The sequence below is a fragment of the Mobula birostris genome, chromosome 22 (assembly GCF_030028105.1).
Source record: "Mobula birostris isolate sMobBir1 chromosome 22, sMobBir1.hap1, whole genome shotgun sequence".
Taxonomy (NCBI): Eukaryota; Metazoa; Chordata; class Chondrichthyes; order Myliobatiformes; family Myliobatidae; genus Mobula; species Mobula birostris.
Window position 1 is genome coordinate 14060531 of NC_092391.1, and position 16393 is coordinate 14076923.

The 16393-nt window shown below is 41.0% G+C and overlaps 1 protein-coding gene across 2 annotated transcripts in view; it reads right to left on the reverse strand.

Moving 5' to 3' along the window:
• Positions 1 to 8885: 8885 nt before the first annotated feature.
• traf1 (TNF receptor-associated factor 1) overlaps positions 8886 to 16393 on the reverse strand; it is a 56942-nt gene continuing 49434 nt past the window's right edge. For both annotated transcript variants that reach the window (XM_072240047.1, XM_072240048.1), the window contains one exon: positions 8886 to 15322. In XM_072240047.1, coding sequence (XP_072096148.1) covers positions 15104 to 15322 — 219 coding nt within the window. In that variant the 3' untranslated portion in view covers positions 8886 to 15103. The remainder of the gene's footprint in view (positions 15323 to 16393) is intronic.

Here is a 16393-nt window from a genome sequence, read left to right on the forward strand (position 1 = left end):
ATATTTATTAAATGGTTTTAACATAATCAAGTTCAAAGTAATGTTGAGATGGGAGAAATGCGGAGCTGCTACTAATATTCAAGATATGGACAAATCAAACCAAGTGATGAGAACACGCCTGGCCAGTAAACCGGGTACATTTACCAATAAGTACAATCAGAATGGTGACATTTAAAGAAAAACTTGTGTTCTACAGTGCCTTGCAAAAGTATTCAGCCCCAGCCCTTTGTTCACACAAATGAGTATTTCAACCAAGGATTTTGATCAACTTAACTGAGAATTTTTATTAAGTGAATCACATGCTCATCTTCTCACAGCGGAGCCCAGAAAAAAGACAGGGAAAATTGCAAAGCATGAAAAACGAATACTGAAATGTCAGAAATTCAAAATATTTACCCCCCTTTGCTCTGTACTTAGCTGAACCACCTCTTGCAGCCGTTATAGCCGGTAGTCTATTTGGGTAAGTCTCTATTAGCTTTGCACAATGTGATGGAGCATGATTTGCACATTCCTCCTTGCAAAATTGCTCAAGCTGCACCAAATTATTTGGGGACTGGTGATGGACATCAGTCTTGAGGTCTTGCCAGAGATGTTCTATTGAGTTTAGATCACGACTCTGACTCTCCCACTCAAGGACATCAATTTTCTTCATTTGAAGCCACTCCAAGGTTGCTCTGGCAGTGTGCTTTGGGTCGTTGTCCTGCTGAAAGATGAACTTCCTCCTCAGTTTAAGCTTTCTGGCAGAGGCCAGTAGGTTTTAATCCAGGACCTCTCTGTATTTAGCATCATTCATCTTCCCTACAATCCTGACCAGATTTCTATTCCCTGGTGCTGAAAAGCATCCCCATCGCATGATGCTACCTCAGGCATGGTGTTACCTGGCTGATGCACAGTATTAGATTTACACCACACGTACCGCTTTGTGTTGAGGCCAGAAAGTTTCAGTTTAGTCTCATCCAACCATAAGACCTTTTTGCACCTATTTACATATCTTCTAAGTGATGCATTGCAAAGTCTTTACAGGCAAGGCTATGCTTTTTTTCTGGCCTGGGCTTGCTCCTTGCCACTCTTCCATAAACCTCCTTTGTGTGCTAGGCCTTAGAAATTGTGGAGCCATAAACTTCATCTCCAATTGCAGCCACTGACTTCTGCAGCTCGGTGTCTGCTACCATCGCAGTAGCTTCTCTTACAAGTGTCGTTATTCTCCAGCGACTAAGTTTAGAGGGGCAGCCTGACTTAGGCAGTGTGGCTGTGGTTTCATATTTTTTCCACTTTTTCACGGTGGACTGCATTGAGCTCCAAGGTACGTTCAGTGCCTTTGAGATGGTCTTGTACCTTTCCCCAGATTTGCGTTTCTCTATTATCATTTCCCTGACTTGCCTTGAATGCTCTTTTGCCTTCATCTTAGTTTGGTCTGTTGAGAATCTACCATATGCCCTTGGACCTTACAGAGGGAGGGGGTATTTATTCAGGTGATCCTTCAATTTTCTACATCAACAAGTTGGCTGAGTTGGTAAGGTAATATACAGTATTGCACCTGAGGAAAGTTAGCATAGTAATTACAAAGGAAAAATACTTTTTCAGCCTCATAATGTTGGTTTTTAATTTTTAGCAAATTGTTGATAGGTTTTGGAATTTTTCTTTAGACTTGAAATGATGCACAATGTTTTATAGATTAATTCAGAAAATCTGACTTCAATATATTTTATATTTAGAAAATGAGACAGTAAAATGTGAAAATAGTTTTGGGGGCTGAATAATTTTCAAGGGACTTTTTGTCCCTAAAGGCCAAATTCGAGATTCAAGTTTATTTATCATGTGTACATTGAAACATACAGTGAACTGTGTGATTTGTGTTAACAACCAACACACCTGAGGGAGTGCAGGGGACACAAGTGTCGTCACACATTCCAGTGCCAACATGGCATTCCCACAATGCTCGGCAGAACTACATCGGACTCACCAAAACAGACCACAGCAAGTAACAAAACAACAACAGCAGAACAGACCCCGTTCCTCCCTCCCACCCACCTACACAGACCTCTAAATCAGCGTCAAATGCTCCACATAATAAAAATGAAACACCTTGGGATACTGAGAGGAAGGGGAACAGAAATCAAAAAGGAAAAAAAACACACACACATACAAGGTAATTGGAAACTAACATAGATCCAGGTTACTGTGTGAAAAGTACAAGAAGACAAAGAGACTGTGAGAACCACAGAAAATGAGAATGAGAAGAAGCTTGGGAGGGACGTCAAGTCATCCCTTCAATGGAAGGAGTAACAATTTTGTTCTCCTTTACACTCGGACTGAAGAATGACAATAAATAATCTTGAATCTTGAAAATCAGCGCAGCAACAATAGTTAGGGGAAAATCAGAAGAAACATGGGAGTAATAATCGGAGAAACGTGGAGGAGCCGCACAAGAGAATTTCAATAACACAAGGGGTTCAGCAGATAACACTGGGAATTTGAGTAACATGCACAAAATGCTGTAAGGACTTAACAAGTCAGGCAGCATCTGTGGAGGGGATTAAGCAGTTGATATTTTGGGCAGAGACCCTTCATCAGGACACTGTCACTTGTTTATTCCCCTCTGTAGATGCTGCCTGGCTTGCCAAGTCCCAAAGCATGGACCCCCCTTTCACAAATGCTGAATGATCGCTGAGTTCCTCCAGCATTTTGTGTGTGTTGCAAAAGATTTCAACGTTGGGATAAGAACAGGGGTCCCCAACCTATTTTGCACCGCGGACCGGTTTAATATTGACAATATTCTTGCAGACCGGCCGACCGGGTGGGGGCGGGGGGGGAGAGTTCAAGTAGGGTTGCCAACTTTCTCACTCCCAAATAAGGGACAAAAGTACCAGTCAAATATGGGACACTTGTGTTTACCCCTAGAAAGACTACCATAACCATGATGCCTTGCGCAGGCACCTGTGTGCGCATGTGTGATGTGCGCATACATGATGTACACATGCGTGTACGTGCCGATTTTTTTCTACAAATCAGTTTTGGCGTAATCTTGCCGATTTTGTTAAGTGAAACTACACTGTACATACATTATTTCTACTTTATATAGGCTGTGTATTTATCATATCATTCCTGCTTTTACTATATGTTAGTGTTATTTTAGGTTTTATGTGTTATTTAGTATGATTTGGTAGGTTATTTTTTGGGTCTGGGAATGCTCAAAAATTTTTCCTATATAAGTTAATGGTAATTGCTTCTTCGCTTTACGTCATTTCAGCTTACGACCGGTTTCATAGGAATGCTCTAGCTTAGTGGGGGGAATACAGGACAAGGGCGGTCCCATATGGGACAAACCAATTTAGCCCAATATACGGGATGTCCCGGCAAATATGGGACAGTTGGCAACCCTGTGTTCAAGTTCAACAGTGTGTGACAGGGAATGAGGAAAGGGGCAGCTGACTCGTATCATTTCATATCGCCAAATCATATTGTTTCCTCGCGGCCCAGTGGCACATGCCTTGCAGCCCTGGGGTTGGGGACCGCTGGATAAGAGGGCTGGTCTTCAAGTTTGCTGATGTCATTGAAAAATGAACTTGGGTTGTTTTCTCTGGAGCGTCGGAGGCTGGGGGAGATCTGATAGAGGTTTATAAGATTATGAGAGGCATAGGTATGGTGGACAGAGAGAATCTGTTTTGCAGGGTTGAAATGTTTAATACCAGAGGGCATACATTGAAGGTGAGAGGGCGTAGGTTCAAGGGGGATGTGAGGGGTAAGCTTTTACTCAGTCGTAGATGCCTGGATTGCACAGTCTGGTATGGTGGTAGAGGATTTAAAGAGACATTTGGATAGGCACATGGATGTAGGGAAGATGGAGGGATATGGGCATGGCTCTGCCCAGGCTTGTACCCTGGAGAGGTCACTCCAGTGTGACTTGACTCCATTGTCCTTCAAGACAGACGGATGCCTTCATCATCATGGGCATGGTGTTGGTGGGAGGGATTAGCGTTTGAGTGTTTTTCGTTTGCTTTTTAGCTGGTTTGGCACAACACTGTGGGCTGAATGCCTGTTCCTGTGCTATACTTTACCGTTAGCAAACACTGGGCCAGACCTTGAATGGCATGAACCTAGCGTTACTGCCTCTGCTTGAACTTGCACTGGTCTAGATGCAGGGTCAATGATGTTGCCAGTGATGTTGTGGGGATGGAACTGGACTCTCTCACGGTGGCGTCTGAAAAGAGGATGCTGTCCAAGTTGCATGCCATCTTGGTCAATGTCTCCCATCCACTACATAATGGACTGGTTGGGCACAGGAGTACATTCAGCCAGAGACTCATTCCACTGAGATGCAACACAGAGTGTCATAGGAAGTCATTCCTGCCTGTGGCCATCAAACTTTACAACTCCTTGCTTGGAGGGTCAGACACCCTGAGCCAATAGGCTGGTCCTGGACTTATTTCCTGGCGTAATTTACATATTACTATTTAACTATTTATGGTTTTATTACTATTTAATTATTTATGGTGCAACTGTAAAGAAAACCAATTTCCCCAGGGATCAATAAAGTATGACTATGACAATCATTCAAAATGTCCAGGTCCCAAAAGCATGGCATGAATTCAGCAAACTGTTTCATTAACCAAATCTGTTTTATTACCAAGAATTTACTTTCAACGCGCACTGATGTGAAACTTCCCTGAGAAAATGTACTTCTTGTAACTACACACAGTGATTGTTCAAATGTGCAATTACAACGAGCAGCAAAAATGAACTCCTTCTGCCTCAGTGCGGTGCATTTCCTTGAACGCACACTAGAGGTCGCCGACTGCTGGCATGTGTACAGAACCGGCACTTACACCAGTGAAAGACGCTCAGCTCTCATCCCGAGATTAACTTTTTATCTATTCTATCTAAATGTACGCGTTCACTCAAAAAAACAACAGCCTTTTTAACGATTCCAGGTTAAAATATTCAGAAGCATCAATATTTAGATGCTAGTCAGGCAACATCAATGAAGAGGAATAGAGATTTGAGCCAAAAGTTCATGAACATTGTAAGTCCTTATATAAGCTTCCTCTCCTCCTTGAATCTGTTCCCTTTGACCAATAATTTAGTCTTTTCCTAACATGTGGTTCAGTGCTAATCTTAGAACATTAAGGTAAAGCGGCATGTGTAGATCAATCTGCCGTTCAACAATCTAAACTTTGTCTCAATAGCAAACTTCTGCTCTTTCTTCATAACTCTTGACACTCCCGTGGTTCTAGACGTCTGTTAATCTCCACCTTGAATTTGTTCAGTGATTCTTTCTCCACAATTCTCCAGGTAGAGCATCTTAAAGATTCACAAATCTATGAAGAGGGGAATTCCTCCTTATCTCCAATTTAACAATTGGTAAGAACAATTTCCTGTGGATACAACCCAGTCCATCACAGGAAAAGGTCTCCCCATTATTAAGCACATTTACAAGGAGCACTGCCACAGGAAAGCATCATCATCAAGGACCATGCTCTCTTCTTGCCGCTACCTGCTTAGGAGATAGAGGAGCCTCAGGTCCCACACCACCAGATTCAGGAACAGTTCTTACCCTACAACCATCAGGCTCTTGAACCAAAGTGAATAACTTCACCCACCTCAACTCTGAACTGATTCCATAACTTTTGGACTCGCTCTCAAAGACTTTACAACTCGTGTTCTCTGTATTATTTGCTCAATTTGTCTTCTTTTGCACATTAGTTACAGTATTTGTCAGTCTTTATTTACCCATACCCTTTCATAAATTTCATTGCATTTTATTTTCCTGTAAATACCTGCAAGAAAATGAATCTAAAGATACTATGTGATGACATGTATGTACACTTCAATAATAAATTTACTTTGACTTTGAACTGAACTCATTAATCCTTTCTTCTCAAACTATGTCCCGTGGATTTGGGAGATTGCCCACTGGGGAAAAAACCCATACTAACGATGAATCACCTCTCCCTCTTTTGTACTCATTAATGAGTAGTTGCCCAACATTTCATTTGACAGCCCCTCCATCACTGGAACTAATTTTGTCTGCACGTCTCCAAAGCAAGCACAATCTTCCTAATGGACACCAAAACTGTACACAGTAGTCTAGGTCTGGTCTCATCAAAATGTCATTACTTCCATATTCTACATGGGCAGACTATTATTTAAATGGGGAAAGAATTCAAAGTTCTGAGATGCAACGGGATTGGGAGTCCTTGTACAGGATACCCTTAAAGTTAACCTCCAGGTTGAGTTGGTAGTGAAGAAGGCGAATGCAATGTTGGCATTCATTTCTAGAGGAATAGAGTATAGGAGCAGGGATGTGATGTTGAGGCTCTATAAGGCGCTGGTGAGACTTCACTTGGAGTACTGTGGGCAGTTTTGGTCTCCTTATTTAAGAAAGGATGTGCTGACGTTGGAGAGGGTACAGAGAAGATTCACTGGAATGATTCTGGGAATGAGAGGATTAACATATGAGGAACGTTTGTCCGCTCTTGGACTGTATTCCTTGGAGTTTAGAAGAATCATAGAAACATTTCGAATGTTGAAAGGCATGGCCGGAGTGGATGTGGCAAAGTTGTTTCCCATGATGGGAGAGTCTAGTACGAGAGGGCATGACTTAAGGATTGAAGGGCGCCCATTCAGAACTGAAACGCGAAGAAATTTTTTTAGTCAGAGGGTGGTGAATCTATGGAATTTGTTGCCACGGGCAGCAGTGGAGGCCAAGTCATTGGGTGTATTTAAGGAAGAGATTGATAGGTATCTGAGTAGCCAGGGTATCAAAGGTTATGGTGAGAAGGCAGGGGAGTGGGACTAAATAGGAGAATGGATCAGCTCATGATAAAATGGCGGAGCAGACTCGATGGGCTGAATGGCCTACTTCTGCTCCTTTGTCATATGGTCTTATAGTCTTACACGCATTGCAGTAGAAGTCAACATTCCCATTGATTGCTGTGACTAATTTCTAGTTTCTAGTTCCTAGTTCTGGTCACTCTTTCTCATTACTACTTTTAGGCAATTTTTAAATTGGGCTGGCCTACAGATAATGAACACTGGGCTGAACTGAACTGGAAAATGCCTGCAACACACACAAAATGCAGGAGGAACTCAGCAGGCCAGGAAAAAAGTACTGCCGATGTTTCGGGCTGAAACCCTTCGGCAGAACTGGAGGAAAAAAGCTGAGGAGTAGATTTGAAAGGTGGAGGGAGGGGAGAGAGAAACACCGGCAATAGGTAAAACTTGAAGGGGGAGGGAGGGATGAAGCAAAGAACTAGGAAGTTGATTGGTGAAAGAGACAGAAGGCTATGGAAGAAAGAAGAAAGAAGAAAGGGGAAGGGCAGCACCAGACAGAGGTGATGGGAGGGCAAGGTGATAACATAAGAGAGGGACAAGGGTTTGAGAAATGATGAAGGGGGTGTGGAGGCATTACTGGAAGTTTGAGAAGTTGATGTTCATGCCATCAGGTTGGAGACTGCCCAAGTGGAATACAAGGTGCTGTTCCTCCAACCTAGTGTGGCCTTGTCACGGCAGTGGAGGAGGGCATGGATGGACATATCAGAATGGGATTAGGAAGTGGAAGTGAAATGGGTGGCCACTGGGAGATGCTGCTTTTTCTGGCGGATGGAGCACAGCTGCTCTGTGAAGAGGTTTCCCAATCTATGTTGTGTCTCACCAATAAAATTAGTTATGCATTCCTTGGCATGCATCACCATGAAGTGGATTTTGCAGACAAATGTACATCGCCTTCTTAATGTGGCACTGTCTTCTTAAAAAAAAGACATGGCTCCTTTTGTTTTAGCAAGCTTACCCAATCAACTAACAATCCAAACTGATAGTTTTAGATTCAATTCCTGATGTGTGCTGTTAGTTGGTGAAGGAAGGACTAACATATCTAAAAAGCATCTTTCAACGTCGCCGAACATGCCAAAGTGTTTTATAATCAAAATACTTTATCATGTACAACCGATTTGTGAAAAGCAAGCTTCCACAAAGAAAGCTGAAATCATTGACAGGATCATCCAATTTTAGAGCTAATGAATCAGCCATACTGGAATGGTGGAGCAAACTCAATGTGCTGAATGGCCTAATTCTGCTCCTGTGACTTATAGCCTTATGTTAGTCAGCCATTGCCCTACCCATGTCAGCATTTTATCCCCAACCCTGTTAATTTTTATGTAATGATATTTTATGTGGCACCTTCGAGAGATTGGATTCATACTCTACATCTGCTGCTCTCTCTTCATCCGCAGTTTGTTGTATCCTCCAAGAGCTCCAGTAAATTTGTCAAATAGGATTACCCTTTCAAAAATGCTAACTCTTCCTGACTGGCTTATTATTCCTTTCAAAATAGACTAACATCTCATTTGCAGATGTTAGGCTAACTGGTCTACAACTTGTTTTCTGCCTTTCTTACATTACAGTTGTGGTTTCCCAATCCTCTGGGTCCTCACCAGAAACCAGGAATTTTTGGCAGAATACAATCCGCACATCCACTATCTCTGCAACCACTTACTTTGAGCCCCTTGGATGTAGGCCATCAGGTCTTGGAAACTTATCAAATTTTATTGGCTTGCCGAGAACTTTTTGTTCTAATTATAAAAATTGCTTTAAATTCTTCCCTTCATATAGCCTTGTGATTAATCATTACAAAGACCAATTATTTAGAATCTTTGCTATTTTTCCATTTGCCTTAATTAATTCCCCAGTCTCATTCTCTAGGGGTCAAAGTTTATTTTAGCGAACCTCTCCTTCCTTCATGTGTGTCTGTAGAAGTTCTGCCTGTTTTTAATACAATTAGGACTGCTCTTGTACTGGGTCTACTCCCTCAATGCCACCGGATATGCACCCATGAAACAATTTGGAAATTAAGTTGCTGAAATAAAATCATGACTCTGAAGACATAGTTCAGCGCTGAAATATTTATTCACAACAATGTACTTTAAGCATCCTGCTGTGCATAGATACAGATTATTACACATATGCTTTATTCTACTACTGTTACAATGTTTGACAAACATTTTTAAAATTGATTTTTGGGAAAATTAGGACACACAATGATCAAGAAAATTATGAAATCCATCAAGTAAACTTAACCTTTGCCACCTCTTTCACAATAATACACGTGGTGAAGTAACATTTGTTTAGGAAAACAAATCAGGGTCATTTAGCGACTCAGGAAGTTAAAAATGATTTCAAAATTGTCTTTTTGTTCTTATGCCAGCTTTGCAGTGTGTATTTTAGAACCTCGGCAATGGGCGAAAGAGACTGAAAGTGAGGCAGTACCCAGACTTCGGCCCACACCCCACCAAAGCACAATAGTTCCCAACCCTTGAAACTTTTGTGGCTCTGGAGTAGCAGGTTTTCTGACTTGTTGCATGTTACTCCAAGTATGTCAATATTTTACTTGATTTCATTTTTTGAATACATTACACAGTAATGAAAGACATTTTCCAGTGAACCCAGCGAGTTAAAGAGGCGGGAAATGTACCAGCAGTCTGGACCCTTACTCCACCTATGTTTTTGACCCCCTGGTTCTGCTCGCACACTCAACCCACAGGTTTTCCAAAACAGTTGGATGCCAGATTATTGAAGTTCTGAGCCCCCCAAAACTGGTCAAACTTAAATTGCTACGGATCCCCGATTCAACAAATGGCTGAACTAATCTCAAACACCAGTGCACCAAGTTTCATTCTATGTAAGTATCTCTCGTGAAATTAAACATCTTTCCAATTTATGACAGATGTCATCCACAAAGTTGTACTGCTGTGCAAGGAACAACATTGATACACAAAGCTGAGAAACAATGTGTGTATAGAAGCTACTGCATAACATCCCATGTCTAGTGTCTTGTAATGTTCTTTACATTTCTTGGTGATGTCCTCCGCCTTCTTCTGCAAGTCAAATCATTTCTGCCAACTTTGCTTTTGCTTGCTAAAGCCTTCTACGTTTTGCAAAAACAAGATCAAAGGGTACAACTGGCATTTGGGTGGCAGGGTGGAGATAACATCTCTACCAAAGGAGGGGTAAGGCACTCCCTCCCTCCGCCAGCCCGCAGATCACCTTGGGAAAGGTGTAGCACCTGCTTAGGCCCTCATCAGGGTCATGTGAAGTCATAGGAGCAGGTGGTGGATGGCCGTATGAGCAGCTGGTGCACATCTCAAGTCCTGGTTATGCAACCACTGACACCAGGCAGACAATCTCCGAGGAGTATTGACAATGGCTGTGGTCACCAGTCTTTTACAGCGTGGAATAGGCCCTTCTAGCCGTGCTGCCAGGCAACCCCTGATTTAATCCGAGCCTATTCATGGGACAATTTACAATGACCTACCAACCAGTATGTCTTTGGGCTGTGGGAGGAAACTAGAGCACCCAGAGGAAACCCACCCAGTCATGGGGAGAACAGACAAATGGCATTGAACCCATGTCACCAGTACTGTAAGGCGTTGTGCTAACCATTATGCTACCATGCCTCCCTCTTAATCCCCAGAAGGCAACAAATCACTTCTGCAGAAAAATTTGCCAAGAACAATCACGGTCATGGAAGGACCATGATTGCCCACGTCATATGACGTGGCACATAATGAATGAATGAACAACTGGCATTATTCCAAAGAAAAGAATCCAAGCTAATATTGTTACCGCTGTTTGCTATACTGAATCCCAAGGTGGTTAGTTTTATAGAAACTACATATTCAGTGATAGTAAAGACAGGTAACCCACCAAGATAAATCACTGCAGTGCTATGTACACAGAAATGCAAGGCTTGGAACATCCTGAGTGCTTAGACACATTACCAGCGTGGCAGATGGAGCACAGCCACAGTGGAAGAGGGTGGTGAGCTTGAGTGACTTATTCTGTCTTTATGCTCATATGTAAACTACGCATCTCGATTCAGTACATTGCCCGTCCTGCACCTCGTGGAGGTAGCGGCAGCCAGGACAAAAACAGATGGAAAGATGCAACTCAAATTGAATTATTGGTTGAGTCTGAGCAGGAGATCTTAGGGAAATATTAGCCCTTCCTCTCTAGCTGCTTTCACTATTCTGTCAACCCCAGCTGTTGCAGATAATTTAAAGCGCACACTGAGATAAATTTTTATCACTAGGCAGAAGACTCCCCCACCCTCCATGTCCTTCCTGTAGTAAATTGCTTTGATCTTGATAAATGCCAATTTTTGCAAAATTCTAGCCAGCCCCAAGAGCTACCATTGCATTAGTGTTTCAAAATTCATCCTTAACATCTGAGTAATTAAAAAACAATCCAATTAACAGAGAAATCTATTACTTTTTTGGAGGTATATAAAGAGACTTAAAAGTGCCAAATTTCCAATCCATTTACCTCATGTATTGTGATCACAATTACTAATTGAACATTGTTAACGTTTAACATTGCAAATTGCTTTGTTAACTGCCACAATGCAGCTTTTATGACCAACTGTAATGTGGCTTCATTGCATGAAATTCTGAACTCTCTCTATCTCATTCAACACTAATGAAAAACGTCAATACAGTACATGGGAAATTAACAGTGGTGATGATATAAAAAGCAGAATAGAAGAAATGAGTTGTAAGCGGGTTAAAAACAATGGAGCAGAGACATTGAATAAATGTTGCAGTTAGAAAGAGGGTGGTCAGCAGCGATGAAAAGTGATAACATTATAAATAAAAGTCAGAGCAAAGCAGCTGCAGTTGCATCAGCATTCACAGTGAAAGACAATGACAGCACTGAACATTGAATCAGCAAAGGAGGAGTCACCAAAATACACGTGAGCGAAACAGCACAGAATAATGGCAGTAAAAAGTTCCTGCAATACTGTGTGTGTGTGTGGGAGGGAGGAAGGGGGCTTCTTTTGATGTTTTGTTGCTTGTTGTGTTCTGTGTTGTTCTGCCGAGCATAGTGGGCATGCTATGTTGGCACCGGAATGTGTGGCAGCTTGTGGGCTGCCCCCGGTACATCCCTAGGTGTGTTGGTTGTGAACGCACTTCACTGTATGTTTCTATACATTAAGGTTAGGGTTAGGGATAAATAAGTCTGAACCTGAAACCGAACACAATAGTCTACCCCAAATCCAATAGAGGCAGGAAAATGCCTTTGGGTATTACTTATATGGGGTTTGACAAAGTCCCTCAAAGATATTAATAGGTAAAGCTGAAACCCCTAAATACGAAGAAAAGTTATAAATCTTGTTAGTAGGAACAAGGTAAAGATAAAGGGTAGGTATCCAAATAGAAAAGATGTGGCTATTTGGGGTTCCAGGGTGATCTGTTAAGACCTCAGCTGATCAATCTGCTTCAACTGATGACTTTTAGGGAAGCAAATCCCTGTCCAATCTTGCTTTGGTGTGATTACTGATGGCAGCAAATTAATTTATTCTTTACCGTTTTCTCATAAGACATTTCACCACCATCTTAAGGGAAATTTGGGATAAGTAATAAACATGAGGTCTTAATGTGGATTCTACACGAATGAAAATGAAAAGGGAGTAAGAAAAACTCCCAGAATATTGCATTTCGAAGACTATACTACAAATATTCATCATTCCAATTTGAGCACCAAACAATAAAGACAGCAACTTTGTGCACCACACTTTAGGAAGAACGTATTAACCTCTGAGGGAGTACAACATATATCTACCACAAAGATACTGGCCTGTGAGGATTAGGAGCTTGTAGACCCAATGGCTTTAACAGACAAAGGTTAGGATTTGGTTAAAAGTTTAAAAATTTGAGCTAAGGCTTTCAAGATTAAGAGCAGAAAGTACTTTCAAAATCTCACAAATGGCAAATTAATTATTTTTAATATTCTAAGTGGTTGAAGCAGGTTCGATGTTGTCATTTAAAGTTAAATTGGATAGCTATATGGACAGGAAAGGAATGGAGGGTTATGGGCTGAGTGCAGGTCAGTGGAACTAGGTGAGAGTAAGAGTTCAGCACGGACTAGAAGGGCTGAGATGGCCTGTTTCCATGCTGTAATTGTTATATCGTTATATAATAACTTCCTTTCAAACAAAGGGATAGGGAGCGAAATGTGTAGACCAAGCAATGGTACAGGGTAAGCCATGATCTTAACAAGGAGTGGAGACAGGCTCAAAGGGTTAAGTGATCGACAGTAGTACTTGTGTATTTGCTTCCCTCCAACATGTTACATTAAGGATACGAGGAAAGGCCAACATTACCTAATCGTTATATGGAACTGCTCTATCTATAGTACAACCACATACACTGTACTTCTCAGTTGGCACAATACATGGAAGTTTATTACAGTTTTTGTTCCTTATCTAATGAAGGACATCATTGTCTGTACTAGGTTGCAATAAAAGTTCATGGAACAAGAAGTCCCAATATCGAGATTGGGCCCATATTTTCTAGTCTGCTGCAAAACAACAAATTTCACACCATATAGGTCAGTGGTAATAACCCTGATTCTGATTCAGTCTGGAAGACGAATCTGGTTGCCCAATTCCAATGCACACAAGTCCTAACAGGGCTTGACACAGTAAGCACCAAGAAGCTGTATACCCTGGTTTTAAATTCAGAATTGGGACCTTGGTCACAGAGTGAGCATTGAGAAAAGGACAATTTAAGAAAATATTTATTTATTGAGATATAGTGTGGAATAGGCCCTTCCAGCCACACCATCCAGCAACCCCTGGATTTAATCCTAGCCTAATCACAGGACAATTTACAATGACCAATTAACCTACCAACTGGTATGTCTTTGAACTGTGAGAGGAAACCAGAGCACCCGGAGGAAACCCACGTAGTCACGGGCAGAATGTACAAACTCCTTACAGGTCTTTCTGAGGTCCTTTGAAATTCTCTACCCTACGTGGTAAATGTATAGTTGGTTTATTTTCAAAAAGATGTCAAAATTTCATACAACATTATAAATAGATTATGGAGCTAAAACTGAGACATGCCTCAAGGAAGATTGGCTATGATCGTTCTGAACCACACAGCAAGTCCAAGGGGTACAGGGTTTGCAAATACTAATTCTTGTGTTCTTGGAATTAATATAATTCATTTCCACAATTTTTTTGCAATTCCTTTGAATAACATATCACTATTAAAATAAGCATTGCTGACTCAAACTTATAAAAGCCAATAAAAAAAATGCAAGTATTGCACCATTGAAAAATACCGTAAAAAATGGTGGAATAACTAATAAATTAAAATACAGAGATAAAGACATTGATAATATCTGGATTAATGAAGTAATGCAGGTTTCATTAAAAATACAATTACTGTACACATCTATATTTGTCATTCATTTTACAGTTACCTTAATTTTTTTTTACTTGCAATAGAAGAACATTCTTTTTTCATATTAATTCCCAAAATGATATGTGCAACATTTATCTTTGGTCATACCATTTAGCAAACATGGCCATTGTAAACCAGTAATCAGAGATGATCAATAAAATTTGTTTATAGAGCAGGCAACCTCCATTGACAAGGGGGATACCTGAAACCATCAGCCTGTGCTTAAGGACAATCTACGTGATCAACACTTTTGGATCACAACAATATTCATTTTCGCACACAAAATAACCTGCGTTACGAAATAAAATTAGCACCACTGAAATTACTCACACCACACAACAACCATGTATGATCCTGAAATTCAATCAGATTAATTTTGCATTTTCAAAAATATATTTACAAATCTCAATAAAAAAGTGACTTATATAGATTATACAGTTCATTAGTAACAGGGATAGTCCTGTTTTTAAATAAAAAATTGTTCTGTGTCATTATTTATTAATTGAGATGCAGTGCTGAATAGGCACTCCCGGCCTTTCGAGCTGTGTTGCCCAGCAACCCCTGACTTTACCCAAGCCTAATCATGGCAGAATTTACAATGACCAATTAACCTACCAACTGGTACGTCTTTGGACTTTGAAAGGAAACTGGAACAGCCGGATGAAACACACATGGTCTTAGGGAGAACGTACAAACTCCTTACAGACACAGTGGCAAGAATTGAATCCATAAAGCATTGTGCCATACCACTCAAAACATCCCAAAGCAGAAAATTTGTCAAAACATCAGTGAGACATTTTTGAAATGCATCATGCAAGGCAACACCAATTAATTTCTACAGCTTTTCATCTCTTGTTGCGTTAATTTGTAGTATCTACAATGCATTTAATGTACAAGACATCATTTTTCAGATAGGTCTGTTTCGGAGAGTCGAGTTTGGCCAATGGAAAAAACAAAGGGCAGCCACTGGCAATGTTCATCTCACTCGCAGGTCGTTGAAATGAAGATGAATTAACATCTGGACGAAATGCATCAATTAAATGTTCCCGGCCATTCTGGTCCAAAAGCATGAACGTGACCTTGGAAGAGTACAATAAAAATAATCTACTATTAATACATACTAAAAATATCAGCAGCAAACAACAAATTCTAATTTTACAGGATTGAAGACCAAACTTGGAGGTGGAACAGATTTAGGTTGTAAGAGGGTTGCTGCACGAGTCAAAAACAGAACCTAACTGTACTTTCTGCATAAGTATTAAATTATATAAAATCCAAAATATTCTACTCAGCAGAAACATCACATTACAAGTACAAGTATTATTTTGATTAGAGGTTGAATGCAAGTTTCATTACTGGTGGTAGGCAAATGTTTCATCTCTAAAACATCAGCTTCAATTTCTTGTGTGTGCAAGTCCCTAAAGGATAACTTGCAGGTTGAGCTGGTGGTAAGGAAGGCAAATGCAATGTCATCAATCATTTCTAAAGGGCTAGAATATAAAAGCAAGGATGTAATGCTGAGGCTTTAAAAGGTATTGGTTGGACTGTACGGAGCATTGTGAGAAGTTTTGGGCCCTTTATCTAAGAAAAGGTATGGTGGCATTGGAGAGGGTCCAGAGCAGGTTCACGAGAATGACTCCAGGAATTAAAGGGTTAATGTACGAGGAGTGTTTGATGGCTCTGGACCCTTACTCCATTATTATTGAAACTCATTGAACATTGAAAGGCCTAGATAGAGTGGATGTGAAGAGGATGTTTCTTATAGTGGGGGAGACTAGAACCAGAGGGCACAGCCTCAAAATAGAGAGGCGTCCCTTTAGACAGAAATGAGGAGGGATTTCTTTAGCCAGCTTGAACTCATTGCCGCAGATGGCTGTGGAGGCCAAGTCATTGGGCCTATTTAAAGCAGAAGTTGATAGGTTCTGATTAGTAAGGGCATCAAAGGTTATGGCAGGGAGGGGTGGGGGTGCAGTTGAGCAGGATAATGGGTCCGCCTTGATGGAATAGTGGCGCAGATTCGATGGGCCAAGTGGCCTTATTCTGCTCCTATGCCTTATGGTCTAACACTCAGCATCTTTACCCAACAGTCCATTGAGGTATTCAACAAGTTGCCAATACATAGTGCTGTTAAAAGAAACATTGGGAGTCTG